The sequence below is a fragment of the Nannospalax galili genome, unplaced genomic scaffold (assembly GCF_000622305.1).
Source record: "Nannospalax galili isolate Female #2095 unplaced genomic scaffold, S.galili_v1.0 scaffold17, whole genome shotgun sequence".
In the NCBI taxonomy this organism is placed as follows: Eukaryota; Metazoa; Chordata; class Mammalia; order Rodentia; family Spalacidae; genus Nannospalax; species Nannospalax galili.
The window spans coordinates 5,538,642-5,565,474 of NW_008342276.1; the positions used below are offsets into that span (position 1 = coordinate 5,538,642).

Below are 26,833 nucleotides of genomic sequence, written 5' to 3' on the forward strand. Positions count from 1 at the left end.
TTCCAATTCCTGATATGGTTTTTCAAAACCCTGAGAGAAAGAAGAAATAAATTTGATGAGAAAACACACTTTTATGGCATCTGGGTGAGAGCAGTTCCTCATTGTGCAGAGGGCACTAGTTTTTGAATTCAGGGAAAAACCCTGTGGGGACCCCTCCTTTCCCCAGCTATATTTCCACACCTCAGAAGTAGTCTGCCTTCCTTGTCTGTAAAGGATCACTGTTATGGAGGGTGTTCCACATCTGGATCCTGTTGAACTTGGGAGCTGAGTTCTGTAGGGAGGGAAATAAACTTCCCTGCTCACTAGGCCTGGGTTTAAATCTAGCTGCACAGCATGGACCCAGTTATTTTGTGATTCCAAGACTCACCTTCATCATCTTAAATTGGAAGAAATAATACTGTACTATATGGAGCTGTTGTGAAGATTAATTTCTAAGTAAAGATACACTTTAAACTGATATTCTTAGCATTCCTTATTTTTGAGGCCAACCTAATGAGTCAGGACTTTTTATGATGCCTGTACTTGGTATATTAAGACATCTGTGAAGATGGTGAAGAAATGCAAAAAGCCAAAGAAGAGCACGTTTACTATTGTTTTTTTAATACTTGGATTCTACCTGAAATCATGCCTCTTAATTGTGTGGTCCTGATGTACACAAAGGCCATATTGTGTGGAATGTTCCATTTCATCAAAAGTGAGTTGAACTTAAAATGTTTGAACTTGAGTCAACTATTTGGATTTCATTCTTGTCATGAATATTAGGCAGTGATGAGAGAATCATCTACAAATATTTTACATGACACGGGGATCATGATAATTATCCCCTTTGGCATCTTCCTCCCTCAGAAAGGGAAATGTAAGATATCATCATAAAACTGGTGGGCAGAATGATTGGATTTTCTTCTTTGTGGGTCTAACTCTAGATAGATTTTCACAAAACCTCAAGAAACATTTACATACTCAGCTATAGTGAGGATAGTTTATGCAATTGGTGCTTGGCTGATAATTTTAATAAAACAGCAGCAAACCACATCATATATGGGCAGGGGTCTGTGTTCTCTTCCTAATCCCCAGCATAACTATGACTACTCCGCACTGCTACCTGCCTCTTTATAAATAAAGAACCCAAAGGTCTAAAACTTTCAGAAACTAAACACTGGACACAACTAGGGAGTGTGGGAGCTGGGATTTTAGCTCATCTCTTTGGCTCCAGGTCTGAGCTTTTTCTTTCCACAAAATTTTGATACTAAAGAGTAGTGGGATTTAGTGACTGAGAAAATCTTACATAGAAGACATTTAATTAGTGTGACTCCAGCACTGAAGACATCTCATCCTACACTCTGGGGCAGGAACTCAATTTGGGTCACTTACTTGAAGAAGAAATTGATACTTCATTCATAAAGCTATGACTTTAGCCTCTTTACCTGGATAGCGGATCATCTGTGCACATCTGTGAGGGAAGGCGCTGCCAAGGTGTTTAGTTTCCTGCTCCTAGGCACTTTAAAGATGCTTCCATGGGGGCCTATGCATGGACATTTACTTTGTTCTCTTTCTTGAAATGCTGTCCTTCAGGGTCAGGCCAGACTTATAAGATACACACACATACACACACACATGCGCGCACGCGCGCACACACACACACATTATATTATATACATCATCAGGTTGTTTCTATGCATCATTTTGGTTAATATACAGATCTCTGTACTTTATATTCAGACACAGAAAGTCTTAGGCATGACTTAGGAATGTGTAGTTTTAGAGAGCTTAATGATTCTATAACTATCTAGGTCTTGTAATGACTAAATAGTATATTGTGTAAGGTTTGTGTCCAAATAATTTCTTTGGCACAGTGTTGCTGGTGTATTGTTGCTGTTTTAATTATCTAATGGTATAAGTGTGGAATGCTAAACATATACATGTCTATATATACATATTCTTTCAATCACACTATATCATATTAAAATAGTATATGTAAGCTGGGCATGGTGGTGCATGCTTTTAATCCCAGCATTCGGAAGGCAGAGGCAGGCGAATTTCTGTGAATTCAAGATTAGCCTGGTCTACATAGTGAGTTCCAGGTCAGCTGGGACTAGAGAGTGACCCTGATTCAAAAAAAGACCCCCCAAAATAGCATATGTGTGTACATTTATCAGTGCACACATGTACTACAGATACATACACAGTTAACGTGTGTGTTTCACTAAAATTCCCCAGTGAGACCCCAAAAGGTATCAAGCATAAGGACTGGTCTTGAATCGTTCTCCTAGATCAGTGTTTGTACAGCCTGTGGCTTTTGGCTGCTTGGCCTCTTAATCTGATGGTTAGTAGTAATCCTTTGCTACAAGTAGCAGTCTTATTTCTGGTGGCTGACTGCCACACTAGTCAGTGGCAGTCCAGAACCACACCACAGGGTTGAAGTTGTGTATCAGAGGCTTGTCTAGCCCTCACTTCTTGACAACCAACTCATCAGGTGCCAGCTGGCTTACAGAGCCCACTGTAGCAATCAAAGGACCTTAACAATCAGCCATATTACAGAATTTTACAGTTTGTGATTGACCATTGCAGATTTCAGAGAGGGCATGGTGATGCATACCATAATGAGTCAGTAATTCAGCATGCTAGTTCTGAGAGCTCCATAGACACATTTGTGCTGGCTTTGATCTTCGCATCAGTTATAATTCTAGTTGTGAGTGGGTTGACTGCATCCATGAGGTACCATAGCCACAAAACTTATAAACTTTTTAAGAGCTTAAGAAAATTGTTTGAGACCTAACAGAAATATCTATCTTTGCTCTAATGTATGTAAAAGAAAAATATTAAATTAAAATTAATAAATATTAAATGAAATGTCCACAAAACATATATTGTGCAAATCTTAGCAAAAAGTCCTTTTAATGTTCATTGGAATATTAGTGATGTTGAAAGAAAATTGCAGGTTAGATTTTGTTTTGATGATAAATCACAGCCAATCATAACTTAATAATTTGCTCATAGCCAAATGTTTTCAGAACAAATTATAAAATTCCTTTCAAGTTTTTAATAGCAAGAATTATTTTTAATGTGGGCTATGAGTGTATATTCATATTTTGAGGTAGGAATATCAAAAAAGGCAAAAATGCTGGAAGATATTTATGCTAATAAACACCTCTCTGGTGGCTGATTTAATGTATTTTAAAATATACATATTTGTCAGTGTAAGTGAATTCCCGCTATGGTTTTTCTTATGAACATTCATTCATTCATTCATTACCCATTGCTTAATTATTTTTGCTTTTTATGAAGATATTTAGTCCAGAAACACAGCTTAGATTGCTCCCTGATAAAATAGAAATTTTATACAGCTGGGAAAGATTTAGCAAATACATGTAAGCAAAATATTTTTAGTTGTCGATGGTTGAAATGCATTCAATGAACCTTGACTGCAGTTAAATCACAAAGCCATAATTTGTCAACATTTTTCTTATAAAGTGTATACATTTTTCAAAAATTTTCCTTTTCACCAAATCTGTTGCTTTTATGCGAAAAGCTTCTGCTGTTGCTAATAAGACGTCATTGGTTTGCCGAGGGAGGACTGCATCATGGGAATGCAGCAGTACCCAGAGAGGGAGGCTGATGCCCTGGGGAGACTGATGCACTGGGCACATATGTCTATTTTACAGGTACTGTAACAGAATCCTTAAGACTAGATTATTGATAAAGAGCAGAGTTTCGGGGGGGGGGTTCTGTCGATTGAGGATGGGAAGTCCAGGACCTAGGGGCCACGTCTGATGACACCTTCTTGATAGGATTTAATATGACAGAAGCCACTGCACAGGGAGAGAGAAAACAAGAAAGGACAACTCAGTGCCTTAACTCTGCTCCCTTGATAGCATTGTTACTCATTTACAGGGGCAAAGCCCTCTTGACCTGAGCACCTCTAATGGAGCTTACCTCTCAGTACTGCTCCACAGGACATTAAGTTTCTAACATGTGTTTGGGGGGGTCACATTCAAACCTAAGCAGGGTTCACCCATCCAAATTTGTTGGCTTAAATGCTGGTTCTTCTTTGAAAGCTTCCCTGTGTCCCTAAGCCTGGGTTAGATGCTCTTCCTGCACATTCCTATGGAAATCCCTCATGCTTCGGCATACCTTGTTGCTGGTATCTTTTCATGATTCCCAAAACTTCGAACTCTTTGGAAAGTGGCTGTCTTATTCATCATTGCTAATGCAAACCTAGAAGAATACCTACCATACTAGATCTCTACAAGTATTCCTAAAATAGTGGGACAGAGGGAGGCTTATAAAGAAAAATATTTTAAAGATAAATTTACTGATGTGGCTCAAAATTCAAAAATAAATAAAACCAGGCCTAGAGAATTGGCTCAGTGGTTAAGAGAATGTATTGCTCTTCCAGAGGGCTTGAGTTCGAGTCCCAGCACCCACATCGGTGGCTTGCAACCACCTGTAATTCCAGTGTTCAAGGAGATCTGAGACCTCTGGCCTCCATGGGCTCCGTATTAATGTGCATATATACAGACACAAACACACACACACACACATACACACACACACACACACACGACTAAAAGCAAATAAAATTTAAAAAATAAAATGATTTAATGAAATAAAAGTTGTGAATATCTTTTATTTTCTATTCTAGGTTTCAGAAGAAATTTTGGGGGAAAGATGATTTTGATTTTGTTTCTAATAAAGTGTTAAGGCTTTAAACATCCTTTCACATTATAGCATGTAAATTTTAAACTGGGATGATGGAAATAGGAAACTCACTGCAGCCTTAAGAATCAGTGTTCACTTGTTCTTTTGTGTGAACGTTTTATGATAGTCCATGAAAGAGTACCAAAACAAAATCCACTGCAATCACTTCTAGGCCTTATGGTTAAGATCAAATGTACAATCTACTGTATTGGATGCCATTTGTATCATGACCACAACCTCTTTATCTGGCAAGTGTGATGTACCCAGAGTTGGCAAACAATCTCTTCCTTCTCTAGAAAATTATCTTTGGAAATGCCATGTTAACCCCTGGTCTATAACTAACTGATGACTTTGTGTAAAATCTTAGCATGACTTTACTCTGATATGCACATCACACTCTCGAGCTCCCGGTGGACAGACCAAACTTGAGACAACCCAACCTACTTAGCTGCCTGCCTTCTCTGTCCTGTCCAACTTCCTCTCCTGCCTTTCAGATCCCCCTGCCCCAAGAACATTCCAGGGAGAAATCAGACACACAAGGATCCAGGTCTGCCTCTAAGAAGCTGACCCTAAGAATTTAGTGAAATGGTATTTTGGCTTCTGAAGTCAGATGAGCCCCAATTTGAAGACAAGAACGCCCGGGGATGTAGCCCAGTCATTGAGCACTTGATTAGTATGTGCAAAGCCCTAGGTAGGCCCCCAGTACCATGAAAAAAAAGACACTAAGAAGAAATGGCACTAGCATTTCCTTTTATGCTGTACATCTCCAGACTCGTTATACTCCATTTAACATTTACTTACCAAATGTGATAAGCAGAGTACTTCTTCTGAATGCTTCATTTATTAATATCTATTTAGTGTCAGTGATGCACTAAAAGGCATTAGAAATATAACACTGAAAGGCATATGATTTCTGCCCTAAAATCGTAGGAAATTAGAAATGTCAACATCTCAGGATGTTGTCTATACCCAAGAACAGAGCCATGCATCTTTCCCAGGCTCCTCTTCACAGGATCACGCTGAAGCTTGAACCCTGCCACCCAGTTAAGCTGTGAGTAAGAACTGCACTTCATTGCATTCCTTCTCAGAGGAAGCATGCTGTATGCATAAATCAGGCGCCAACCTGTCCACCGCAGTGTCTTTACAGTGTCAGTAGAGAGCTGTGCACAGATCGACTGTTGCTTTTTCAAACTCCTTCCCCTTGATTGGGAGACAAGTGTAAATGTGTTATTTCCTGCCGATCTTCCAGGGAACAATGTAATTTTCTGTTGTTTTCCTCTAAGAAAATATTCCATGGTTTGGTTCCCCTTATGAATAAGGCTTGTCTCTGTTTGAATTAGAAATATTTTCCTTCTGGGCATAGCCTAGAGCCAAGCCAGGGAAGACTGTAGCAACAATGCCACCATACTGATTCAGGCTGTGTTTGCTTCCTGTCCAGTGCAAGAAGACTTTTAAGGCAAGAAGTAAAAGGTGAATTTTTAAAAATGTCTTCTTAGGGGGCTGGAAAAATGGCTCAGTGGTTAAGAGCACTGTCTGCTCTTACAGACCACCCTGGTTCAGTTCCCAATACCCACATGGGTAACAACCATCCTAACTCCAGTTCCAGGGAATCCAGTGCCTTTTTCTGACCTCTGTGGGCATTGCACAACATGAGTGCACTTATATACATGCAGGGAATACATTCATACACATAAAATAAAAATAATAAATACAATATTTTAAATGTCTTTTTATGCTTCTGCACATGTACCCAAAGTCTACCTTTTTCATATGAGGGAACGTCATCTAAGAAGCAACTTATTTTCCAAATTTTCCTTTTCAAAAAATTTTAACCCTTTATTTTTATTGAGAATTTCATAATATACATAACTTGTTTAGATCAAATCACTCCCTTCCCTTCCCTCCAATTCATCTCCATCCCTCCCATCACGTTTCTCTTCCAAATTCATGTATTCTCTCACTCTCTTATTTATTTTAATTTTATATGTAATAGTGTTTTGCTTACATATATGTAAGTACACCCAGGTCATACAATGACCATGGAGACTAGAAGAAGGCATTAGATCTCCTGAAACTAGAATCACTGATGGTTGTTATCTGCCATGTGGGTTCTGGGAATCAAACCAAGGACTTAGGCAAGAGCAGCCAGTACTCTTAACTGCTAAAGCATCTCTCTAGAGCTCCCTGTCTGTTTTAATGCTTCCTGTATGTGCATAGGTATAGGACCATCTACTGAAGCATGGGTAGCCTTATAGGGGCCACTTCCCTAAAGAAACTTACTCTCCCTCCCTCCAGGAACCAATAGCTCCTCAGCCAAGGGTGGGATTTCATAAGCCTCTCCCTGTTCCTGCTGGAATTCGGCTGGTTTGAGCTTGTGCAAGCCTTGTGCATGCTGTCCCAGCTACTATAAGTTCATGTGTGCAACACCTTGTCATGTCCATCAGATAATGTTTTGCTGCAGATGTCTACTGCCTCTGGCTCCTATAATCTTTCTGACTCTCTTACACTGTGATCCCTGAGCCTTGGGGGGAAGAGGGTGTTATATGGGTGCTCCATTTACAGCTGAGTACTCCACAGTCTCTTATTCTCTGATTGTTGACCAGTTGTGAGTCTCCACATTAATCACCATTTACCGCAAAAAGAGTATTCTTTAATGAAGGTTGAGAGATACACTAATCTATGGTTATAAAGATAAGGACTTAGGGTGATGTTTATTACTATATCCATTTAGCAGAATAATTGTATTGGGCTATCTCTGAGGATCTAGGATCTAGACAGCAGCAGGTTTTTGTCCCAGCTTACAGTACTAGGCATGAGTTCTGTCTTGAGAAGTAGACCTTAAATCTAATCAGAAAGTGATTGGTTATTCCTGTTACATTCATGCCACTGTTGTGCTAGAGTGCATAGCTTGCCAGGCTAGTTATCATTGTAGCTAGAAGGTTTCACAGCTGGGTAAGATTTAACATGGAGGAGATGGAGAGATATTTCAGCACTTAAGAGTACTCGCTGTTCTTACAGTGGACCAGAATTTGGTTCCCAGCACCCAAGATGTGTGGCTTACACCCGTCTATAACTCCAGCTCCAGGAGATTCAATGTCCTTTCCAGGCCTCTGTAGGCACCCACCCACATACATAATTAAAGATAAATAAATCTTTAAGGTTTTTTTGACATGAAGATTTCCTGTTTTTTCTTAACCTCAACTTTTCTCATGAAACTGTTGGACTGGAGGAATTCTTAGGTTCTGCTTGTCTCTCATCTATTCTCATTTCTGTATGTCCTTTTCCCTGGACATGCTGCATTTGAACTCTATTAAAATAATTTCTATGAATAAAGTTTTACTCTGTAGGCTGGTTTGTCCTGAATATCATTATGTAGCCCAGACCAAACTCAAATTTACATGAAATCCTCCTGCCTCTGCTTCCTAAGTATTAGGCATACTTAGGAGCACAACCCACCACACCCTAATAAGTTTTTTATCCTTATATCAGAATTAATTGTTGTTGTTTAATTAAAAGATCTAAGGAAGTTTACATGCATGTTTCTCTCTTTCTCTCTGTAAGTATGTGTGTATGTGTCTGTAACTTAGTAAGAGGACTTATCTCTTGAGCTCCTCAGACTTAGTTTTAGGGGTTTTTTTTTTCCATGACAAAGTTGCCATGTAGACCAAGCTGGCCTCAAACTCATGACAGCTCTGCCTCAGTCTTCTGAGTGCTGAAATTATAGTCTACCACTATGCCCAGCTCTAAATCTAATAATTCTGATTAAAGTAAAAGGCCAGAAATATTAAAATGACAAAAATAGCTTATGTATCAGCCTTGGATAATGGCTTTAATGTCCCTCAAATTCAAATGCAGTGCAGTACAAAAAACTAAAATAGAACAATAGACTTTTTCTTGCCTACAACTCAGAACAGTCATGAAGGGCGTATGGCAGAGCAGGAGGAGTCTCTGCCCCACAGTCACTTTGCAGTCCTTCTGTTCTGGAGCACTCATCTTCGACACATGACCTCTGATGTTGCTACAAGAGGGAATAGAAAGTGGAGAATCACCCACAGGAAATTTTTATGAGCCATAAAAGATTGGAATTGGCCTCATTTCCTGGCCCATACTCAAACCATGAGGTTCCAACTGGATTGTGATGAGGCTGCAAAATGTAGCCAAGCAAAGTGCCAGGCAGAAAGGGAAACCAGGAATATAGGTGAGCTCTCAGCTCCTTGGCCACCTCTCATGGTCAGACTCTCTGGCATTCTGAGGGTGAGATAAAAGGATCTTTCCAACCACAATTCTCCTACATATTCACCCTATGCTGTCTTCCTGTGGCCTCCTGGATTCCCTTCCCACATCTTTTCACCCTGATTCATCATCACTGTCTTTCATCTGACACATTTTGGTGGGAGAGGTGATGGAGATGTGGTTGCCCTGTGCTGATAAAATGGACTCTCAGGAGCTAGCTGAGAAGGACAGCCTACCAAAAACTTAGTGGGAATTGTCAGCAAGGGAGCTGAAAGAGGCATCAAGAAAGCTGGGCAAGGTAATTGAGTTGCTGTGAGATGGAAATGAAGATTCAAGTAGAAAAGCCCATGGTGAAAAGTTTATTTATCCCAGCTATAGGAAGTGATATTTTGAAAACTTTTATGAACTTAGTAAAATTTAGATTGAAGATCCTCTCTCATGCTAACTGTACAGAAGGGCCAGTGTTCAGCACTGTTTTAACAGTGAGACATTCCAGCTGTTATTTCTTTTTAACACTCACAAAGGTAGCACTATACACTTATCCAATGACCTGGGAGGACACTTTTTATATATGGAACACTGTTTTTTGTTGTAGTTCTCTTCTGACATGGAATGGGAGGCAAGTCTGCAGTGGTTAGCCTAGGATGGTAGACACTCAGCAAACCTTCCCCAATCAAAGCTGTGTCAGTGGTGTGCCCACCCTGTCCACATGCTCCTCCATTCTGCATTGAGGAACTGCAAAATTGCTGATAATTGTACTTCTCTTGTAATATAGACTCCCTCTAGGGGGACTCCTTGCCCAAGACTCTTGGGTCCTGAAAGACACTAGTCCATTTTTTCGGTCTGGTCATTAATTAATAAGAATTAACTCTCCTTGTTTGTTATGCTTCATTTAACAAAACATTTCTGAAAATAAGTTCCTGTTTGAATTTGTAAGTGACATTTCTTATGCTTAAAATCATTGCTTTTGGACAGTTTATTGGAGACAGCAGACACTTGCCAAGAGCAACTCCCATGAAGGGTTTAACAGCCATGAATCCTTGGTAGTGCAGAGCAAGTGGCTAGATTTGTGCCTTAAGTATTGAAAGGAATTTGGTAAGCCTGTCCTGAAAGCTGCATAAAACAACCACTTATTTGATACACTATTTCTTTTCCCCAGGGATTTCCTGGAAAGGACGGTTCCTCTGGCCCCCCAGGACCACCAGGACCAATTGTGAGTATTTCCAGAAACGTTTGGGATGAATTCTGCTTTAAAACATTTCTTTGTAGAAATTTTCTTCTGCTGGGCTATTGCTGCCATCTTTGCTATAGTTTAACAACTGCTTGTCTCTTGGTACAAACTTATAGCATCCTTTAAAAATGACATATCCAGATGGTCTGATTATCCACTGAGCCATTTTTCTATAAGATTGTCTACATTCATATTTAGTTTCTGAAATTTAAATTTTATACTTTGGAGAATTTCGTACTTGACTACTGTATTTACATTATTTCCACCCTCTTTTTCCTCTTCCAACTTCTCCTGTGTCCCCCGCTCAAATTCATGACCTCTTCTTTAATTATTATTATTGTATACACATATGCATATAAAGCTACTGAGCCTATTTAGTGTTGCTTTCATCTAGATGTGTTTAGTGCTGAGCAACACGGATTGGAAAAGCTATCAGGGAGCTTGTCCTCTCTCAGCATCTATTGCCCTTAACCTAGAGGTGGGATGCTGTGTTATTTCCTCCGTCCACACTGGCATGTCAGGTGGCATCGTCATTATGCAAGTCATGTTTAGACCACTAAAATGTTGAGATTTCATGAGTGCTGCTTCCCTGTTATGTCTGGAAGGTACTATCTGGCAACAGGCGTAGTTTTTATTATACATAAATAAGGCTTGAATTTGAAAAGCCCACACCTGAGAAATTGTATGGAGGCTTAAAAAACTGTCTTCTCATGTTGGGTAGTTGGGCACAGGAATAAGCAATGAATCTTGAATTTTTGGTGAGGGGGAGAGAAGCTGTCATGGCATATCTAATTATCTCTGTTTGAAAGTCGGCTGTCATCCATCAATGTATGAGACTTCACTTTTGTTCCATTTCCTGCCTCCTTTTTAGGGCATTCCTGGAGCCCCTGGTGTCCCAGGGATCACAGGCAGCATGGGACCACAAGGCGCCCTGGGGCCACCTGTGAGTACACAGCCGCAGTTACGATGCATGTCATGTCATCGTTTATTTTTAAGTTTAAAGTTACCAGCATCCCTGTGGATCTGAAATGTTTGTTCAGAATTGGACTTGATGTGATTCCAGACAGGAAACTGGAGAAGCTTCTAGGATAAAGATTCAAGATGAGTTTGTGCATATTCCATGGCTACTATTAAATGGTCTTACTGGAGCAATCGACCAGGCTTTTGCTCATATGTTCTGTATTTGTCTAAGTAAACTCAGTATCATCCTTCAAGTTTCGGTATAGCAGCTAGGTGTTAATCAAGCTTGGCTTCCAAGGAGGAAAATACAAAGCTGGAGAAATTCAAGGTTTAATGAAAATGGTAATCTTTATATTCTATATTCAAACACAAAGATTACATTTCTCACTAAATCTCATGCACACATAAGCAACCGGGGTAAATGAAAACTCAGTGATCGGAAACTATTACTTCCTTTTTTTAAGTGTCTAGCCTCTTACATTGCTGTTTAAATGTCCCCAGTGGGAGAGAGTAGAGAACCAAGGTCTGTCTGTGGTCTGCTTCTCCATCTGTGAACTAGATAATTGCATCATGTTCTCTTCAAAGCTATACTTCATATCTTCTGTGACTTGCAAGTTGTTAATTCTAGGTATAGATATCAACATTCTGACATCTGCACTGTACTGTTATCATAAGTAAACTAAAATAACCAAAATACATTAAAAGTCTTTACTACTTTGAGATGCCTTCCATTATATAAGGACATAACAAGACAATCTTCACCTGATGCCAACACCTTGATTTGGCCTTCCCAGCTTCCAAAAAATATGACAATATTTTTCTTTGTAAATTACACTGCCTATCATATTATAGCGAAAGAAAATATACTGAGGCAACTCAGTAATTGTTTGTGCATCTTAAAATGAATCAAGGGATGCAAAGGAGATCCATGATGGCTAATGTACTCTCTCCTTTGAAAGAGCACCTCTCACCCTTCTCGGGACCTGAGGGAAAAGGGGGATTCCTATTCTGTTTCCAAGCCAATGCCAATGCCATGAGCTTTGCTATAAAGAAATGGAAAACCGTTAAAAAATATAGGCCTTACAATAGCTAAGTTTAATATTTTATTTTATGTTTGAGTGTATTGCCTGCTTGTATGTGAGTGCACCTGTGTTGTACAATACCAGCAGAGGTCAGAGGATCTCAGATCCCATTGAACAGGAGTTACAGACAGTTGTTAGCTGCCATGCAGGTGCTGGGAATCAAACCTGGGTGCTCTGCAAGAGCAGCCAGTGGTCCTAACCACTGAGCAATCTTTTCAGTCTTTAGAATATATTCTAATATGTATTCAAATACATATTTTTCTAATACATATTTACCACTAAACAATTGAGAAAGGAAAAGTTTTTAAATGAATTGTGCTAAGAAACATGAAAATAGTCTTCACTACTACAAACATGCCAAGAATGTAGTGGATGGGTGTAGAGGTGGGTATTAATTAGACTTCCATCACTGCTTAACAAATTATTATCATCTCAGTGGCTCAAAACAATACAAATGTATTATCCCACAGTTTTGTAGGATGGAAGTCTGGTGCTAGTCACACTAGGTTAGGAGTAAGGTGCTGGTGTTTCTTTCTGGAGACTCGGAGAGAATTTAGTTCCTTGACTTTTCTAGCTTCTAAGTGCTGGCCACAGGCTTTGGCTTGTGGTCACTTCCATCCTCAATTCCAGCAATGCTGTATCTTTCAGTCCTACTTTCCATGGTCATCTCTCCATCTCCCACAGCTGGGAAAGATTCCTGCTTTTAAGGACCTGTCTGGACAATCTCTCAAGATAATTCCCAAGTCCTTAACTAAATTTTTTTTGTAAAGTCCCTTTTGGCACATAAAGTGACATATTCACAAGTTCTAGGAGTTTGGCACGGACATTTTGTTGGGAGGGAGTATTTTTCCACTTGCCATTGGAAAAAAGACATAACAGAAACACTGGGTTTGATTCAAAATGATGCGTCTCTTCCCCTGTGTATACAACTAGTCTTGCTACTATTTATTCTTGGATTCATTTCAATTCAATTTTTAATCCTCAGAGTCCTTTTCTCTGCTATAATTCACATGGTACAATGCTGAACACACCTGAGGCTTAAAAGGAATAATGGATATGGGGCTTAGCAAGAACATCCTGACTGGCACATCCTAAGTGCTGTCATCCATTGTCACTTCACAGAGCTGTGCTCTTGTTCTGACTACAGTCCCATTGTCCAAAACACATTTTCTTCTCCTGTTTTCAAATCAAGCTAGTATAGGCTCACAGAAACAAATTAGTTTGGTTTATCTTCAGACATTTTTTTCTTTAATCCAAAAAGATTGTTGCCAAGCATGATCTTGTGTATAAAACATCCACTGATGCACACACATGTGAGAACTTGCAGGCAAGGACACCCAAACTGCTTCTGTCTCTCTTTTTGAAATCTTTTTACTCCAATCTTATCTATTCATTTGATTCTTAGAGTTTCTCCTATTAGATTTCAGTCTACTTCCCAAATTGTGCTTTTGGGAACCAGAGTTCCAAAATACACAGTCAGGGCTTAGGGAGTAAAGGCCACCGGTTAGAGAAGTGTCATGGGCAGTCCAATAGACTCATGGACCTCAGAGATTGAGACATCTTAAGTTACAATAAGAAAACAGGAAAGCACTACTTAACTTGGTTAGAGAGTAAGTAAGCCTGTTTGTGTAGGAAGAGATCTTTTTTTACTGGCATTTCCTGGAACTAATTTCCCATACCTGGGCTATGGAAAGGCAATCCCTAGTTGATCCTGGTCAAAGAGGGATGGAATAGAAAAGGCTACAGATGGCAGAGCAGGTACCAGGGTCTTGGGCGAGTTTAATTAGGTGTGGAGGGGCAGAGTGAGGATCAAATAGACTCCTGAAAAAGACATCACCTTGCTTACTCACCTGGCTTATTGTGCATCTGGAGTACACTCTAAATATGGAACATACACAAATACCAACACACTCTCTACAAATAAATCACTTAATGTTATTTTTGTCATAAATCAGCAGAGGGAGTATTTGATGGTAGCAGGAGGAGCCTCATGCCACAGGTACTTTTATCAGAAGGTTTATTGATGCTGGGTAGAGAGTCTACAGTAGGTATGTATTTTCCATCCAAAGCAAGTTGTTCTCTGCACTGAAGTTCAGGATTTTCCCTGTGTCTGGGCCACCAGTTCCCACATGCCTGCTGGCTGCCAGGCTGGTATGATTACTAAAACAGGCTCCATGCTGTGGTGCTAAGACCTTGATTGATTTCCCATGGATATCTGTCTAGGAAAGTGAGGGAAATGGACCAAGAAAGACAGACGGTACCACAGAAAATAGCGATGTGTTTCCTACAGTAGATGCCAGTAATGCTTGCTCTCCTGCACTCTGTCTTTAGCCAGAACTCCCTGGGGCAGACGAGCTGGTGGCTACAGAGGTTCTAATTCATACCTGAGCTTTAGGCACTGACTTAAATACAGTGGCTTTGGCATGGCCCAACCTAGCTGCGGGAGCCACATAACTGAAACAAATCATCTAGGCTTTCAGAACCTTGGTTCCTTCATTCATTTAAAACATGTAATGAATAAGTACAATATATACAAAAGTACATGTGGACAGGACTTGAAAGCTAGTCAAAAGTCTCCCACATTCACTGGGAGTGTAGAACAAATGATGCTTTCTAGAAGAAGGTATAATACAGGACAGAATATGTTGAAAGCCTTGAGAGAAAGAAAACATAGCTATGAAAGAGAAAGTCCCCAAGCTTAGCAGATGGATGCAGATATTCATCAGGATACACCATGCCGATGGCATCCTGAACTGTGGGTGGAATTCACAGACACAGAGACAGAAAGATGGCACAACTTAGACGGAGACTGTAGCTAGCACAGGGCCACCCTTGTGTCATACATTTTCTTAATTTCAGCTCTCTCTCTAGCTCCATCATAGATACCACAGCTCCATTTCAGCGCCTCCTTCTTTCCTATCAAGATGATCTCAAGAAGCTCTTGTTGACAAATCATTGGCCTCTGCTCTAGCCCAGTCTGGTCTGTCCTCTTGCTGCCAGGATACCTTCTAGTACAATTCTGGTATTTTGTTGGGTTGAATTTCCTTCCTGGATCGCTGTCTCCCCAGGGTGGGACCCAGGTATTCAGTGATTATACATGGCCTCCTTCATGGCCTTTCCACCTTGGTCTGCATCCTTGGAACTGAGCTGCACCAAATGATTTAAAGCTCTCCACCGTGTTCATACCTTTTTGCCTTTTGGGTTGCTCTCCTGCCTGTCTGGGTTGCTTTCCCCTCTTATCACTTCCCCAGCCCTAGACTAGGAGAACAGAACTCCTGGGTAAATCCCCCCTTACCTCAAGCTGTAGGGCTCTTATACCTGCAGACACCTGTCTTTTGAATGAAAGAGAGCTGCTTGAAGTCAGGAATCATATCATGTTTGTGCTTGTACACCTCTTCATCGTCTGAGTTATAGAGCACTTTAAATGTATTTGTGAGAAGAAGGAGAGGAAGAAAGGGATGGAGAGAGAACAGAAGAGGGAGCGAGGCGGAGAGGAAGAGATGAGAGGCGAAGGGAGGGAAAAGATAGGAAAGGGAGGAGAGGGAAGGGAGGACATTGGGTTCTAGTTAGGCTGCTGTGCAGGGAGTGCTAGGTTATTCCTGCTGGTCAGAACCAGCTAAGTTTGCTTGGGTTTTAACAGGCATCTTGAACATGTGGAGCTTTGTCCATGAGATCATTCTCTCCTTTTCAGCCCTAACTTCTATGAATCTATGAATGTAGCTACTGTGTTACCCTTTCTTTACACTTCAAGTGTAACTTTATTTTCCTTTTACGTTAAAGGAAAAAATGTGCCACGTTTTTCCTGCTTACATCTACAGGGACTGTGTGTTTTCCCTCAAAGTGTACTTTGCTGGAGTTATGGTCCTTCACTTGCTCAGGAATTTTTATTTTGTTTTTTTGTTTCACTTTGTGAACATCAAAGGAAAGATGTCAGAGAAGTTGGAATCAAAAATAAAATAATGTCTCCCTGTGCCGAGATTTCACTAACAAGATCATTCATTGAAACTGCTTAGCTGTGTTTTTTAGCTATTTAATAACAAGCACTGTGAGACTGAGTTTGAGGAATTTCAGGCCCAATTAAACACATCCATCTCTATATTCCAGAAAGTGCCAATAGCTATTGCTGTCCATAATTGTTTCTCTAAATAGCAGCAAAGGAAATATGAAAAAGACTGTTGGTGCTAAAATTAAAGTATTCAAGGCAAAATGGATGCTTTTAGACAAGATTTCACTTTGTAGCTCAGGATGGTCTGGAACTCATGCAATCCTCCTGCCTCAGCACTGGAATTGCAGGTATGAGCCACCATGCCTGGCTTAAAATGTATTTTTTTAATGGCTGAAATTAAAACTTCATTCTGAATTACTAGAATTATGTTGGTGGATGGTATGCTTGCTTGTTTGGTTTTTGTTTGTTTTGGTTGGTTGGATGACCGGGATTTTTCATTTGAAGTAGGAACAAGTATCTTTATTGAACTAGAGATCAATTTTGTTGAACTGGCTCACAGTCGTCTTCCAGCAAAGTAACAGAGAGGGCTGGATGCTGGAATTCATTCACTGAGCTCAGGTGCCAGATTTCTCGTGTCCTTACTGTGTGACCTTGGGCAAGTAATTTAAGTTCTCTGAGCATCATTTTCCTAGTCTGAACACTAGGAATACTGTCTTATACAGTCTTTATAAGGAACACTAGTTGATCTTATAGGAATACTGTAGGGATAAAAGAATCACTTTACAAGGGAATTAGATGGATTAAGTGAGCTAGCATGTAAGAAGTACCCAGAAGAGTGGCTGGTAAAAGCAATCTATTAATTACTGGAGTTGATAGTTTCTGAATATATTAAAATGTCACTTACTTATTTTTGATTGCTGACTTTTGTTTTTGTTTTGTATCTAATGTTCCCAAAGCTGTTTCTGTGAGGATTTTATTTAGTGGTAACATTTTTGTCTGCATCAGGACCTGTCAGTGGATACTGCTGCCTCTAGGGATTTGCTCATTTGGAACCAGAGGCAGCAGGCAGCAAGGGAAGAGGGCCTAGCTGGTGTGTTTATTTCCAAAAGGAATTTGAGATGCTGCAGAGAGAGAGAGCTGCATAAATCTTACTTTTACAAACAAGTTTTTCTTGTGGAAATTGAGTATTTTAAACAGAATCAACACTTTTCTAATATTCCGGCAATGTACTGTACAGTTTTAAATATTTTTCTTCCATCACTTTCCAATCTAGGTAGTTGAAGCAAAAAACTCAGATTGGCTAGTTATACAACTTGAAATAAAATCCAGCCATTCATTCATTCAATTAACACGTATCTTTGGGTGCCTGTCATGTCCCAGGCAATCCCACAGGCTGGGGATGCAGAAATCCCTCAGCTAGACAAAGATACAGTCTTGTGTAACTCACTTACCAGGATGGAGCTGCTTTACAGCTAGAAGTTGGGATTGTCTTGTCCACCTATTTCCAACTAATTGCTGAGTCTTCTAAAGAACTTGAGGGAAGATTTCATTTAATGGCCCGACCTTATAAATAAACTTGGAGACTTTAAAATGACTTGAAGATCCAGAATCTTACATTTTCCTCAAAACATTAGGATAACATTTTTTTTCTTTTTTTAAAGATTTTTAAAACTTTTATTTAAAACACCTGGCATGGTGGTACATGCCTTTAATCCCAGCACTTGGGAGGCAGAGGCAAGTAGATCTCTATGAGATAGACGCCAGCCTGGTCTCAATAGCAAATTCCAGGCCAGATGGGGCTATGGAAGACCCTATCTAAAGAAACAGAAACAACCAAATGAAACAAAATAAAATTGTATTTAAATTGTCTGTATCTGTGTGTGTGTGAGGGGATGGGTGGGTGCGTTTGTGCACGTGAGTCCAGTGCCCAAAGAGGCTAGAAGGAGGCATCAGATCCCTTGGAGATGGAGTTGGAGCTGGAGTTGCAGTTGTAAGTCCCCTAGTGTGGGTGATTAGACTTGAACTCAGATCCTCTACAAGGGCAGAGCACTCTCTTACCTTTGGAACCATCTTTCTATCCTCAAAGTTTTCAAACATACCCAACAGAAAAAATTTTAGAGTGAGTAGCTATGTAACCAATACCAAGACTCTACCATGGTATACATACATGTGTATTTTTTAAATATTTATTTTATGTGTATAAGTGTTTTGCCTGCATGAATGGACATATACCACATGCATACAGTACCTTCAGAGGTCAGAAGAGGGCATCAGATCCCCTGGAACTAGAGTTATAGATGGTTGTTAGCAACTATGTTGGTACTGGGAATTGAACCCAGGTTCTCTGGAAGAGTAGCCAGTGCTCTTAACCACTGAACCGTCTCTCCGGTCAATGCATGCATATTTTTAAATATGATTCTCTTGTGTTTTGTTGATTACTCATCTAATTATCAGATGGCACAGTAAAGAATAGGTCTGTACTAATAGTTGAAATCAGTTAATATTTTGTTGTTTTTTTATTAATAAGACAAAAGGAAATGCAAGGCTGGAGGGAACAGGTGACAGCTCCAGATTTCAGTTTAGTAATGGACTTGGGCAAATGTTTAAATGACTCTTTAATGTAAGAAACTAGTTGAAGCTGGGCATGGTAACATACGATTTGGGACCAAATTATGAAAGAAAATTTAATATAAGGACTTGGACTTTATCACAAATTTGGGCATCACTGAATGATCTGAAGGAGGTGAAAAGCTGCCATCTGTAAAATCACTGGGCTTCCCGAGTTGCATGCTGGAGAAAGACATCAGCAGTTGTGTCTATGGTGCTCTGGAAGGGAGGTCTTCAGTTGCTGAAGTCAGTCAGGAGAACATAGCAAATTCCTTGGTGTGAGACGCTAAGCTCAGCACGCAGGTTGGGGAGGGCAGTAGTGATGGATATGAGAAGAGATGCAATTGTTTAAAGTAACTGTCTGTGGGGATTGGAGAGATGGCTCAGGGGTTAGGAACACTGGTTGCTCTTGCAGAAGACTCAGGTTTGATTCCCAGCACCCAAATGGCAGCTAACAACCGTCTTAACTCCAGTTCCAGGGTATCCAATGCCCTCTTCTGACTTCTGCAGGCAGTGTATGACACTGGTACACTTACATACATGCAGGCAATACACTCATACACATAAAAATAATTTTTAAAAGTATTAAAAGTGTGTATGTCCATGTGTGTTATCTGTGTGTGTCTGTGTATGTGTTGAATACAACAGGCAGGGTACACTGAGATGTAGAAGAGACAGCAAAACTCTGGGTGGGCTACTGGTACCTGCTCAGCAGAATTCACTGTAGGACTCTCTTCCTCTCCCAACTGTTTCTTCTGTGATAATGCATGTGTGGCTTGAAATCAACTGAGGAAGAAGCCTTTCCACCTCCAACATCTGCAAACACTACAAATCATAGCCTCCCCCCCCCACCCCCAGACTGTAAGAAGTGAACTAAGAATTTTGAGTTTGGATAACAACAGAGCAGAGTTTTGACACGGTGCTGAGTCTGGTTGGGGACTGTTGAGGTCGAAGTAACAACAGGAAACAATCTGACAACTCATGTTCTAGCCATGAATTCCATCCCTTTGCATTCTAAGAGGGATTATGAAAATGTTGCTCCATAAACATTACCTGTGAATTAAAACAGAAATATAGCAGCCTTCTGAGGATACCTGTTTCCCATTATAAGTGTAATTTTATTGAGGTAACAGTGAAAACATTTTTTTGTAAAAATTTTACATCAATAGCGAAGCTTCTTATTGTCCAAAGTAGCTAAGCCATGGTATTAAATAAGAATTTATCTGAGAATTCATGCATTGTGTTGTAGAGATGTAGGAAGAGTCCTGTCATCACACTAGAGAGAAAGTTGAATGAGAATGGGGGGTTTCATAAATCCCATCTTTACTTGAATTCCTCTAGTGCCCTGGAGGCTGAGCCCTTTGCTTTCCCTATAGATATGCTTTATTTTTTAAAAATTGGATAAAATAACTATGTAGAAGATATTTGTGAAATAGCGGTGAAGCCTTCCTTAGAAGACAACACACAATGTGCTGTTTGCTGTAGAAATTTGACAAGGATGTATCAGTAAAAAATGTAGGTTACAAAACAGCATTGCTACACGATGCTAGTTTTGTAGCCCAAACCTCCTATGTCTCTGCATAAAATAGCTGAAGAAGCAAAATTGCTTAAAGAGGCTATTTATGCTTGGTGAAACTACAGACTGCTATCTGCTTTATTCTTGTTACATAGCTGTTTCCACCAAAGCTGAGAAAAATACCTCCTTCATGGAAAGATGTACCATTGTTCCTTTCATCCTAGGTAACCTGAAATTTATTTTCTGCTTTTACAGGGAGTTCCTGGAGCAAAGGGCGAGCGAGGTGAACGAGTAAGTCTTGTGGGGCTGTGTAACCTGTAGGTGGCTGTACACAGCCCATTGCCTGAGCCTGGTGAATAATGGCCCCTCCTCTCTGATGCCCACTGCTGTTACACAAGTCTCATTTGGGAGCACATTTCCCAGGAGAAGTTCAGATTGGCTGGACTCCAGGGGAGCGTTTCTAGTCGAGTATTTGCTATCATCCGGCTCCTTGGCCTTGGATAATATTCATTAAGGGTAAAGATGGGGAGACAAACTCACCAAACTCACAAAGTGGAATAGATATGGAAATAATATAATGGGTGTGAAAGGGTCTTAGAAAAGATGTGACTTTGCGCAAATGTCAGAGACTAGTGTGGGAATCCTATTTCCCAGAGTTGGCATACAGGAAGACGGAGTGGGATGGAATTAAAGAACTGGCTCTGAAATTTAAATCAGTTGCATTAGGTGCCTGCTCTCGCTTTTCAGAAATGGTAATGCTTCTAATGTAAACGTGCAGGTGGCCATGGTAAAAATAGCACTGGTCTCAGGTTCATCGGGATACTTCTATGAAAATGTGCTTAGTCCTGCTTGGCTATAACGTGGGCTCAACATCTTTCCTCTGAGCTGTTATTAGCATAAAATGAACCACCGCTTAAGAATTCTGTGCTTATAAGTCCTAAAGAAATGTAAATGAGTTATTGAAGATATCTGTATATATGTTTATAAATTATGAGAATTTTTGTAGAATCTGGGACTAGAAATGCTTACTTGAGTTCATGAATCTAATAAGGAAAGGCTTTCAGGGGCTCTGAACCCTGAGTGCAAATGGCTTCCTCTGCATGCACCATGGTGGTCAATCCTCCCTGTTGCTAGGAGCCCAGCATCTTGATGGGAACAATGCATCAGGTCAGCCATATCCTTGCTGAGTGGCTGTGCTTGAGGAGTATGCTTTCTTCCCATCCAGGGAGACCTGCAGTCTCAAGCCATGGTGAGGGCAGTGGCACGCCAAGTATGTGAGCAGCTCATCCAGAGTAAGTGCACCTTCTAGTGACCGGCTTGTGTCTCATTCCTGACTGCATGGGAACCTGCCTTTCCCATAACTGGAGCAACTAAAAAAAAAAAATAAATAAATAAATAAAAAAAACTCTCTAAAGCTTTGCATTCCTACAGACGGATAGCTTTACAGACCCAATCTCTGATCTAAGAGCCTATCAGATAGTCCCAGAGCTCTACGTTGATGGCACAGTAGCCAGACTCCCATGTCCTCAGTCCAGGAACCATTGGTTTGCCCGTGAAGATTTAGTTTGACTGCTCAAATCAGATCTTCCATTTCTTCCTCTCCCAGCAAATGTCTAGATTTTTTCCCCACCCGAAGTGCTCAGTATTTGAAGACTGATAGATCATGTCTTCAGAATCAACCTTCAAGAAAATGACTCATGGTGTTAATTTCTACTAACTCACAGATTTTAATCATGATCCTTTTCTTAGCCATTTTACTTCATTTACCTTTGGTTAGCCTAGGGCATGTCCCTTGATTCCTCAAGCTATCTGCCAAAATACACACATAAGGTGATAGGGTTGATGTGACATCTGATATGACAGTTGGACTTAGTTTCTAAAATCATTCTGGAACGTACATGACATAACATTTTCCCCTTTTCTTCGTTTTCAAACCTGAACCTTTTCAACAGCATATTTTGATAACAGATTCCTGCCTGTTCACTTGCATACTTATGTGTTTGGTACAGATGCCCACTCACTTAACACATTTTATCTCTCAGAAACCTAACCACCAAGTTACTAGGGTGGGCCCTTCTCATTCCCTCGAATGCTTTTAGTTCCAGATTATCTGAGGCCAAGTAAATAAAAAATTCCTCTCCAACCCACCCAGCTCTAGCGGAACTCCATGTCTATCCATCCCCCACGCTGGTAATTCCTTCTTCCTCCAGGGCTGATATTTTCAGGGTGGCTGCCTTATCTGCTTCAGTCTTGTATTTATTTTAAACCCAGGGAAGTTTGGGAGTCAGGCCAGTGGAGCCCAGCGAGTGTTCAAGATCTGTTGGCCAGGTCTGAAATTCCACTTGTTCAATTGGGATAAACCCAGACCTTTCCCTGGGGAGGTGCAGATGGAAACCTGCATGGATTTTCCTTCAGGCAAAAGTATTCATGCAAAGGGTGGGCAAAGCTACTATCATCAGGCACAGGCATCTTCTTCCTTATGTTTTAGCTCTATTAAGTTTTATTGTGCCCACACCAAATATGTGTGGAAGAATTTACCAATTAAATGAGATGGTTCCAGCTGAATGACAGAATAGGATCTTTAAAAACAGTAAATTCTAAAAGGGAAACTGGACTTCAGTCACTTCTAAAGTCAGATGTAGGCAAAGCTCACTTGTGTCCCACATTATTTCTCATCTGAAGTGGGCAGTATAAATGAGTGCAGACCATGCTCATAAGAAAATGTGCTGGGTTAAATCTCTGTATGACTCCCTGACCAAAACAGGAAGGAAGTTTCACAATATTTGCCGACTTATTCCACTATAGAATTAAAACCATGTACAATATATGATTACTTAAAATAGATCCTCAAAATTGTCAAAATTGAGTTTTCTCCCTTAGGAATTCTCAGATTCTCATGAATGACTTCTAGGAAGTGGAGTCAGGAGTTAGAAAAGAGCTGAACTGGACCCTAGGGAGGGTTTGGCCTCACCTTCCAAATCTCACTTTCCAAAGATGCTGGAAAATTAGGCACTATTGTATCAAGTGTTTTAAGTCTATACTTGTAATTATTAAAGTGCATTCTTCCAGACATAACTGAGTTAAGGGGTTATGAGAGAGAGCACCAGATTTTTTATTTTATAAAGATCAAGGGTGAGGGGCAGCTTGCAGCTGGGACCCAAGTAAAGACTCCTGAAAAAAAGGCTTAGCAATTGAGAGTTGAGTGAAGACAGAGGACTTGTCTGGGGATTTGAGAGCAGGAGGGTGGGACAGGCTTTGTGGACTGGAAAAAAACAAGTGAGTAATGTGGAGGGAAACTGCGGAAGACAACGGCAGCTGGGTGAGGGTTCAGGGGTCAGATAAATGTTGGGGTGAAGATAAAATTTATGATTTCTGCTCAGTGATGTTTATTGCAATGCTGACGTGAGCTGTGGAATTCCAAATACATGAGATGTGACTTGAATATAATCCAGTCGTTAATATCATCCAGAGTAAAATGCAACATATTCTGTTACAAATCAACTTACTCAAAGGGGTGTGCCTTTTCCTCAGCAGATATCTGACAAGGTTGTTTGGAGCTTTGAGAAAGGACACCCCAGTATCCCCTTTATTTGTGTGACAGTTCATTTATGTGTCATTGCTAGGTCACATGGCCAGGTACACGGCCATCCTCAACCAGATCCCCAGTCACTCCTCATCCATCCGGACAGTCCAGGGGCCTCCTGGGGAGCCTGGGAGACCAGGTTCACCTGGAACCCCTGGAGAACAAGGACCTCCAGGTTCACCAGGCTTCCCAGGAAATGCAGGTGTGCCAGGTACCCCAGGAGAACGAGGTAAGCTGGATCATTTCTCTCACAGGTCTTCTATGGAGATGGGGACAGTAGAGCAGACTATAATGGTGGCGCTTATACAATGATAAAGTCTGAAGAATGGACCAAAATTAATTCTGACGCTACTGTTCAATTTCTTCTTTGTCCCAGAGGTTGAGAAAATTGAGCAGCAGACACATTTATCTGAGCCACATCTGCTTAATATAGCAAAGGAGAGTCAGAAGCTCCAACTCACCTCTAAGGCGCTCTTGAACTAATGCTAAAAAGAGTTCCCCAATAGATAGATGAATTAAGAAAAGATGCCACTCCCAGTTTGAAGGATTAGAAAATGATGCCCCACTCCGGGCAGATCTGCTATCATATTTGTATCATAGCAAACACAGAACTTGATCTGTATACTGCTCTGATGAGTGTGATGCACACATGATTCTATTTAGTAATTTCATGGTCCAATGCTTGTCTTTCCTACTAAAGTTTCATTAAAATTCTGACTCATTTGAATTTCATTTACTTTCAAAAATTGACCAAGACTTCTCATTCCAAAAGCAGATAAAAGAGATGTATGAATATGAAATGACATTGACCATGAAGAAAGTGATTTCCACAAGAATCAAGGGCTAGAAGCATTGCTTAAGAAACACTTCTGTGGATCTGGGAACAGCTAGCTATGGCCTGCCTGTTCTGTCAGTCATACCACTTTTTTGAGATGCATGGGGTATTTCTTTTTACAAATCTGGGATGTAATATACAGATTACAAAGGCAGAATTTCATCTCCATTCTTGATCCATGCCAATCAGCAGTAAGCAATGCTTTTCACTTCATAGAAACTCACTACCTGTCTGTCACACTGATTATGATCTGGTTATGATGGTGATCCAAGGTACAAAATCGTAAAGAAGGGTTTATTTCCTTCCCAGCACACCAAAGATCTGGCCACCAGGAGGGAGTCCATCTCTGTCATCAGGGTACCTGCCAATGGTGTTGGTGATGGAGAAAGTGACTCAGGAAGCACAGAGCCAGGGCCTGAGTCACCCCATCAAGCCACATGCTGTCTTTGCTCTTTTTGGAAACCTTGCTTTGTTCTTGCCAAACTGAATTTTTCCTATGAAGCAAGATTGCTTGAGTGATTAGACCAGAGAAAAATCATCTAGGAGTTCTCAAATCATAGCCCAGACAACCATTAGACATAAGAATTTCGACAATGTCATTTTCTTACATACATATAGATATGTTCCCTTTAAGATGAGCAAACAAAGTCCTACCTATATTTCACAAGTACACAGGGTGACAGGAACACAGAATGTGAGGGAGGTCCGTTGAGCATAGGGAAAGTGATTTTAGTTGATCACCAGCTGAGGGCTGTGGCAAGGGGGATCCTCATCCCTTGCAAAGTATTTCACTCACAGCTGGACTCCATTCCTGCAAGGTGAGCAATGATGTTTCGTTCTTAGCCTTGTGCTCCTACCTAGAAAAGTTCGAGAGAGAAATGAATCCACCAAGCCAGAAAAATAGACTTTGAAATTGAAATCTTTAGCCATCTGTCCTTCTGGCTTGCCAGTTCTGGGTAAAAGGAAGCATATGAAGGTATTGAGGCCAAATGGGCCTGAAAGTCAGTCAGCATCAGGACTGGAAATAAGAACCAGAGACTGTTTTTCTGCTATCTAAGCTACGATTTTCATGATGCTGTATAAGACCATCTTAAAAAGACACTATTTTTGTAATGAGGAAAAATAAGTATTATTAGTAGGCAATATAATAAACTATGAAAGCAAGATTAAAAGAAACGTGGCTGCAGAGCACAGCCTGCTGTAATACTCAAATGAAACTCACTTTCTGCTGAAGCTAAAGACTCATGACTTCCTTCACTTTGGCTGGTTTTTCAGAAGTTCTGCATCTGGTTTCTCTCTTGTAAATTTTCAAGTTTTTAAAACATGCCACACAGTAAAATATAGATGATGATGATGATGATGGTGGTGATGATGATGGTGATGGTAATGGTGATGCTAGATATAGATGAATGGGTAGATAGATGATAGATTGATTGATAGATAGATGATAGACAGATAATAGCTATAGATAGATGGATAGATGATAGATTGATAGGATAATAGACAGATAATAGATGATAGACAGATGATAGAAAATAGGTATAGATAGATGGATAGATACATAATAGACAGATTGACAGATAATAGACGAATAATAGACAGATGATAGATGATAGATAATAGATATGGATGGATGGATTGATAGATAATAGATATAGATGGACGGATGATAGAGAGATGATAGATATTGTGGAAAGCTTGTGTAGTAGCCATGCAAACATGAAACTGGAGTGAGAGGAAAAACATTCTTTCTTAGGTTTCCTGTTTTCTTCTCTCATTAAAAGCCTGCGGGGGAGATGTTTTAGTTTCCTTTCTGTTGCTGGGGTAAAACGTCCTGACAAAAAATCAACTTAGGGGAGGAAGGGTTTACTTTAGCTCACAGTTCCAGGTCACAGTCCATCCTGGCAGGAAAGTCAAAGAAGTAGGAGTTAAAAGAGCTAGACACATCACAGCCACAGTTAAGAGCAGAGAGAAATGAATGTGTGCTCGCAAACTTAGTCCTCGGCTAGCTTTCTCTGTACAAATACAGTCTAGGACCCAAACCAGGGAACAGTGCTGCCCTCTTTCAGGCTGGGTCTTCCTACATCAACTAACGCAATCGAGATAACCCCGCACAGAAATGCCCACAGTCTCTCGTCGAGG

At 40.4% G+C, this 26,833-nt stretch overlaps 1 protein-coding gene across 1 annotated transcript in view; it reads left to right on the forward strand.

The window, feature by feature from the left end:
• Col14a1 (collagen type XIV alpha 1 chain) overlaps positions 1-26,833 on the forward strand; it is a 241,977-nt gene that overhangs the window by 188,899 nt on the left and 26,245 nt on the right. Inside the window, exons 41-45 of the mRNA XM_029565850.1 lie at positions 10,091-10,144; positions 11,034-11,105; positions 20,529-20,564; positions 21,499-21,565; positions 23,897-24,085. Coding sequence (XP_029421710.1) covers positions 10,091-10,144; positions 11,034-11,105; positions 20,529-20,564; positions 21,499-21,565; positions 23,897-24,085 — 418 coding nt within the window. The remainder of the gene's footprint in view (positions 1-10,090; positions 10,145-11,033; positions 11,106-20,528; positions 20,565-21,498; positions 21,566-23,896; positions 24,086-26,833) is intronic.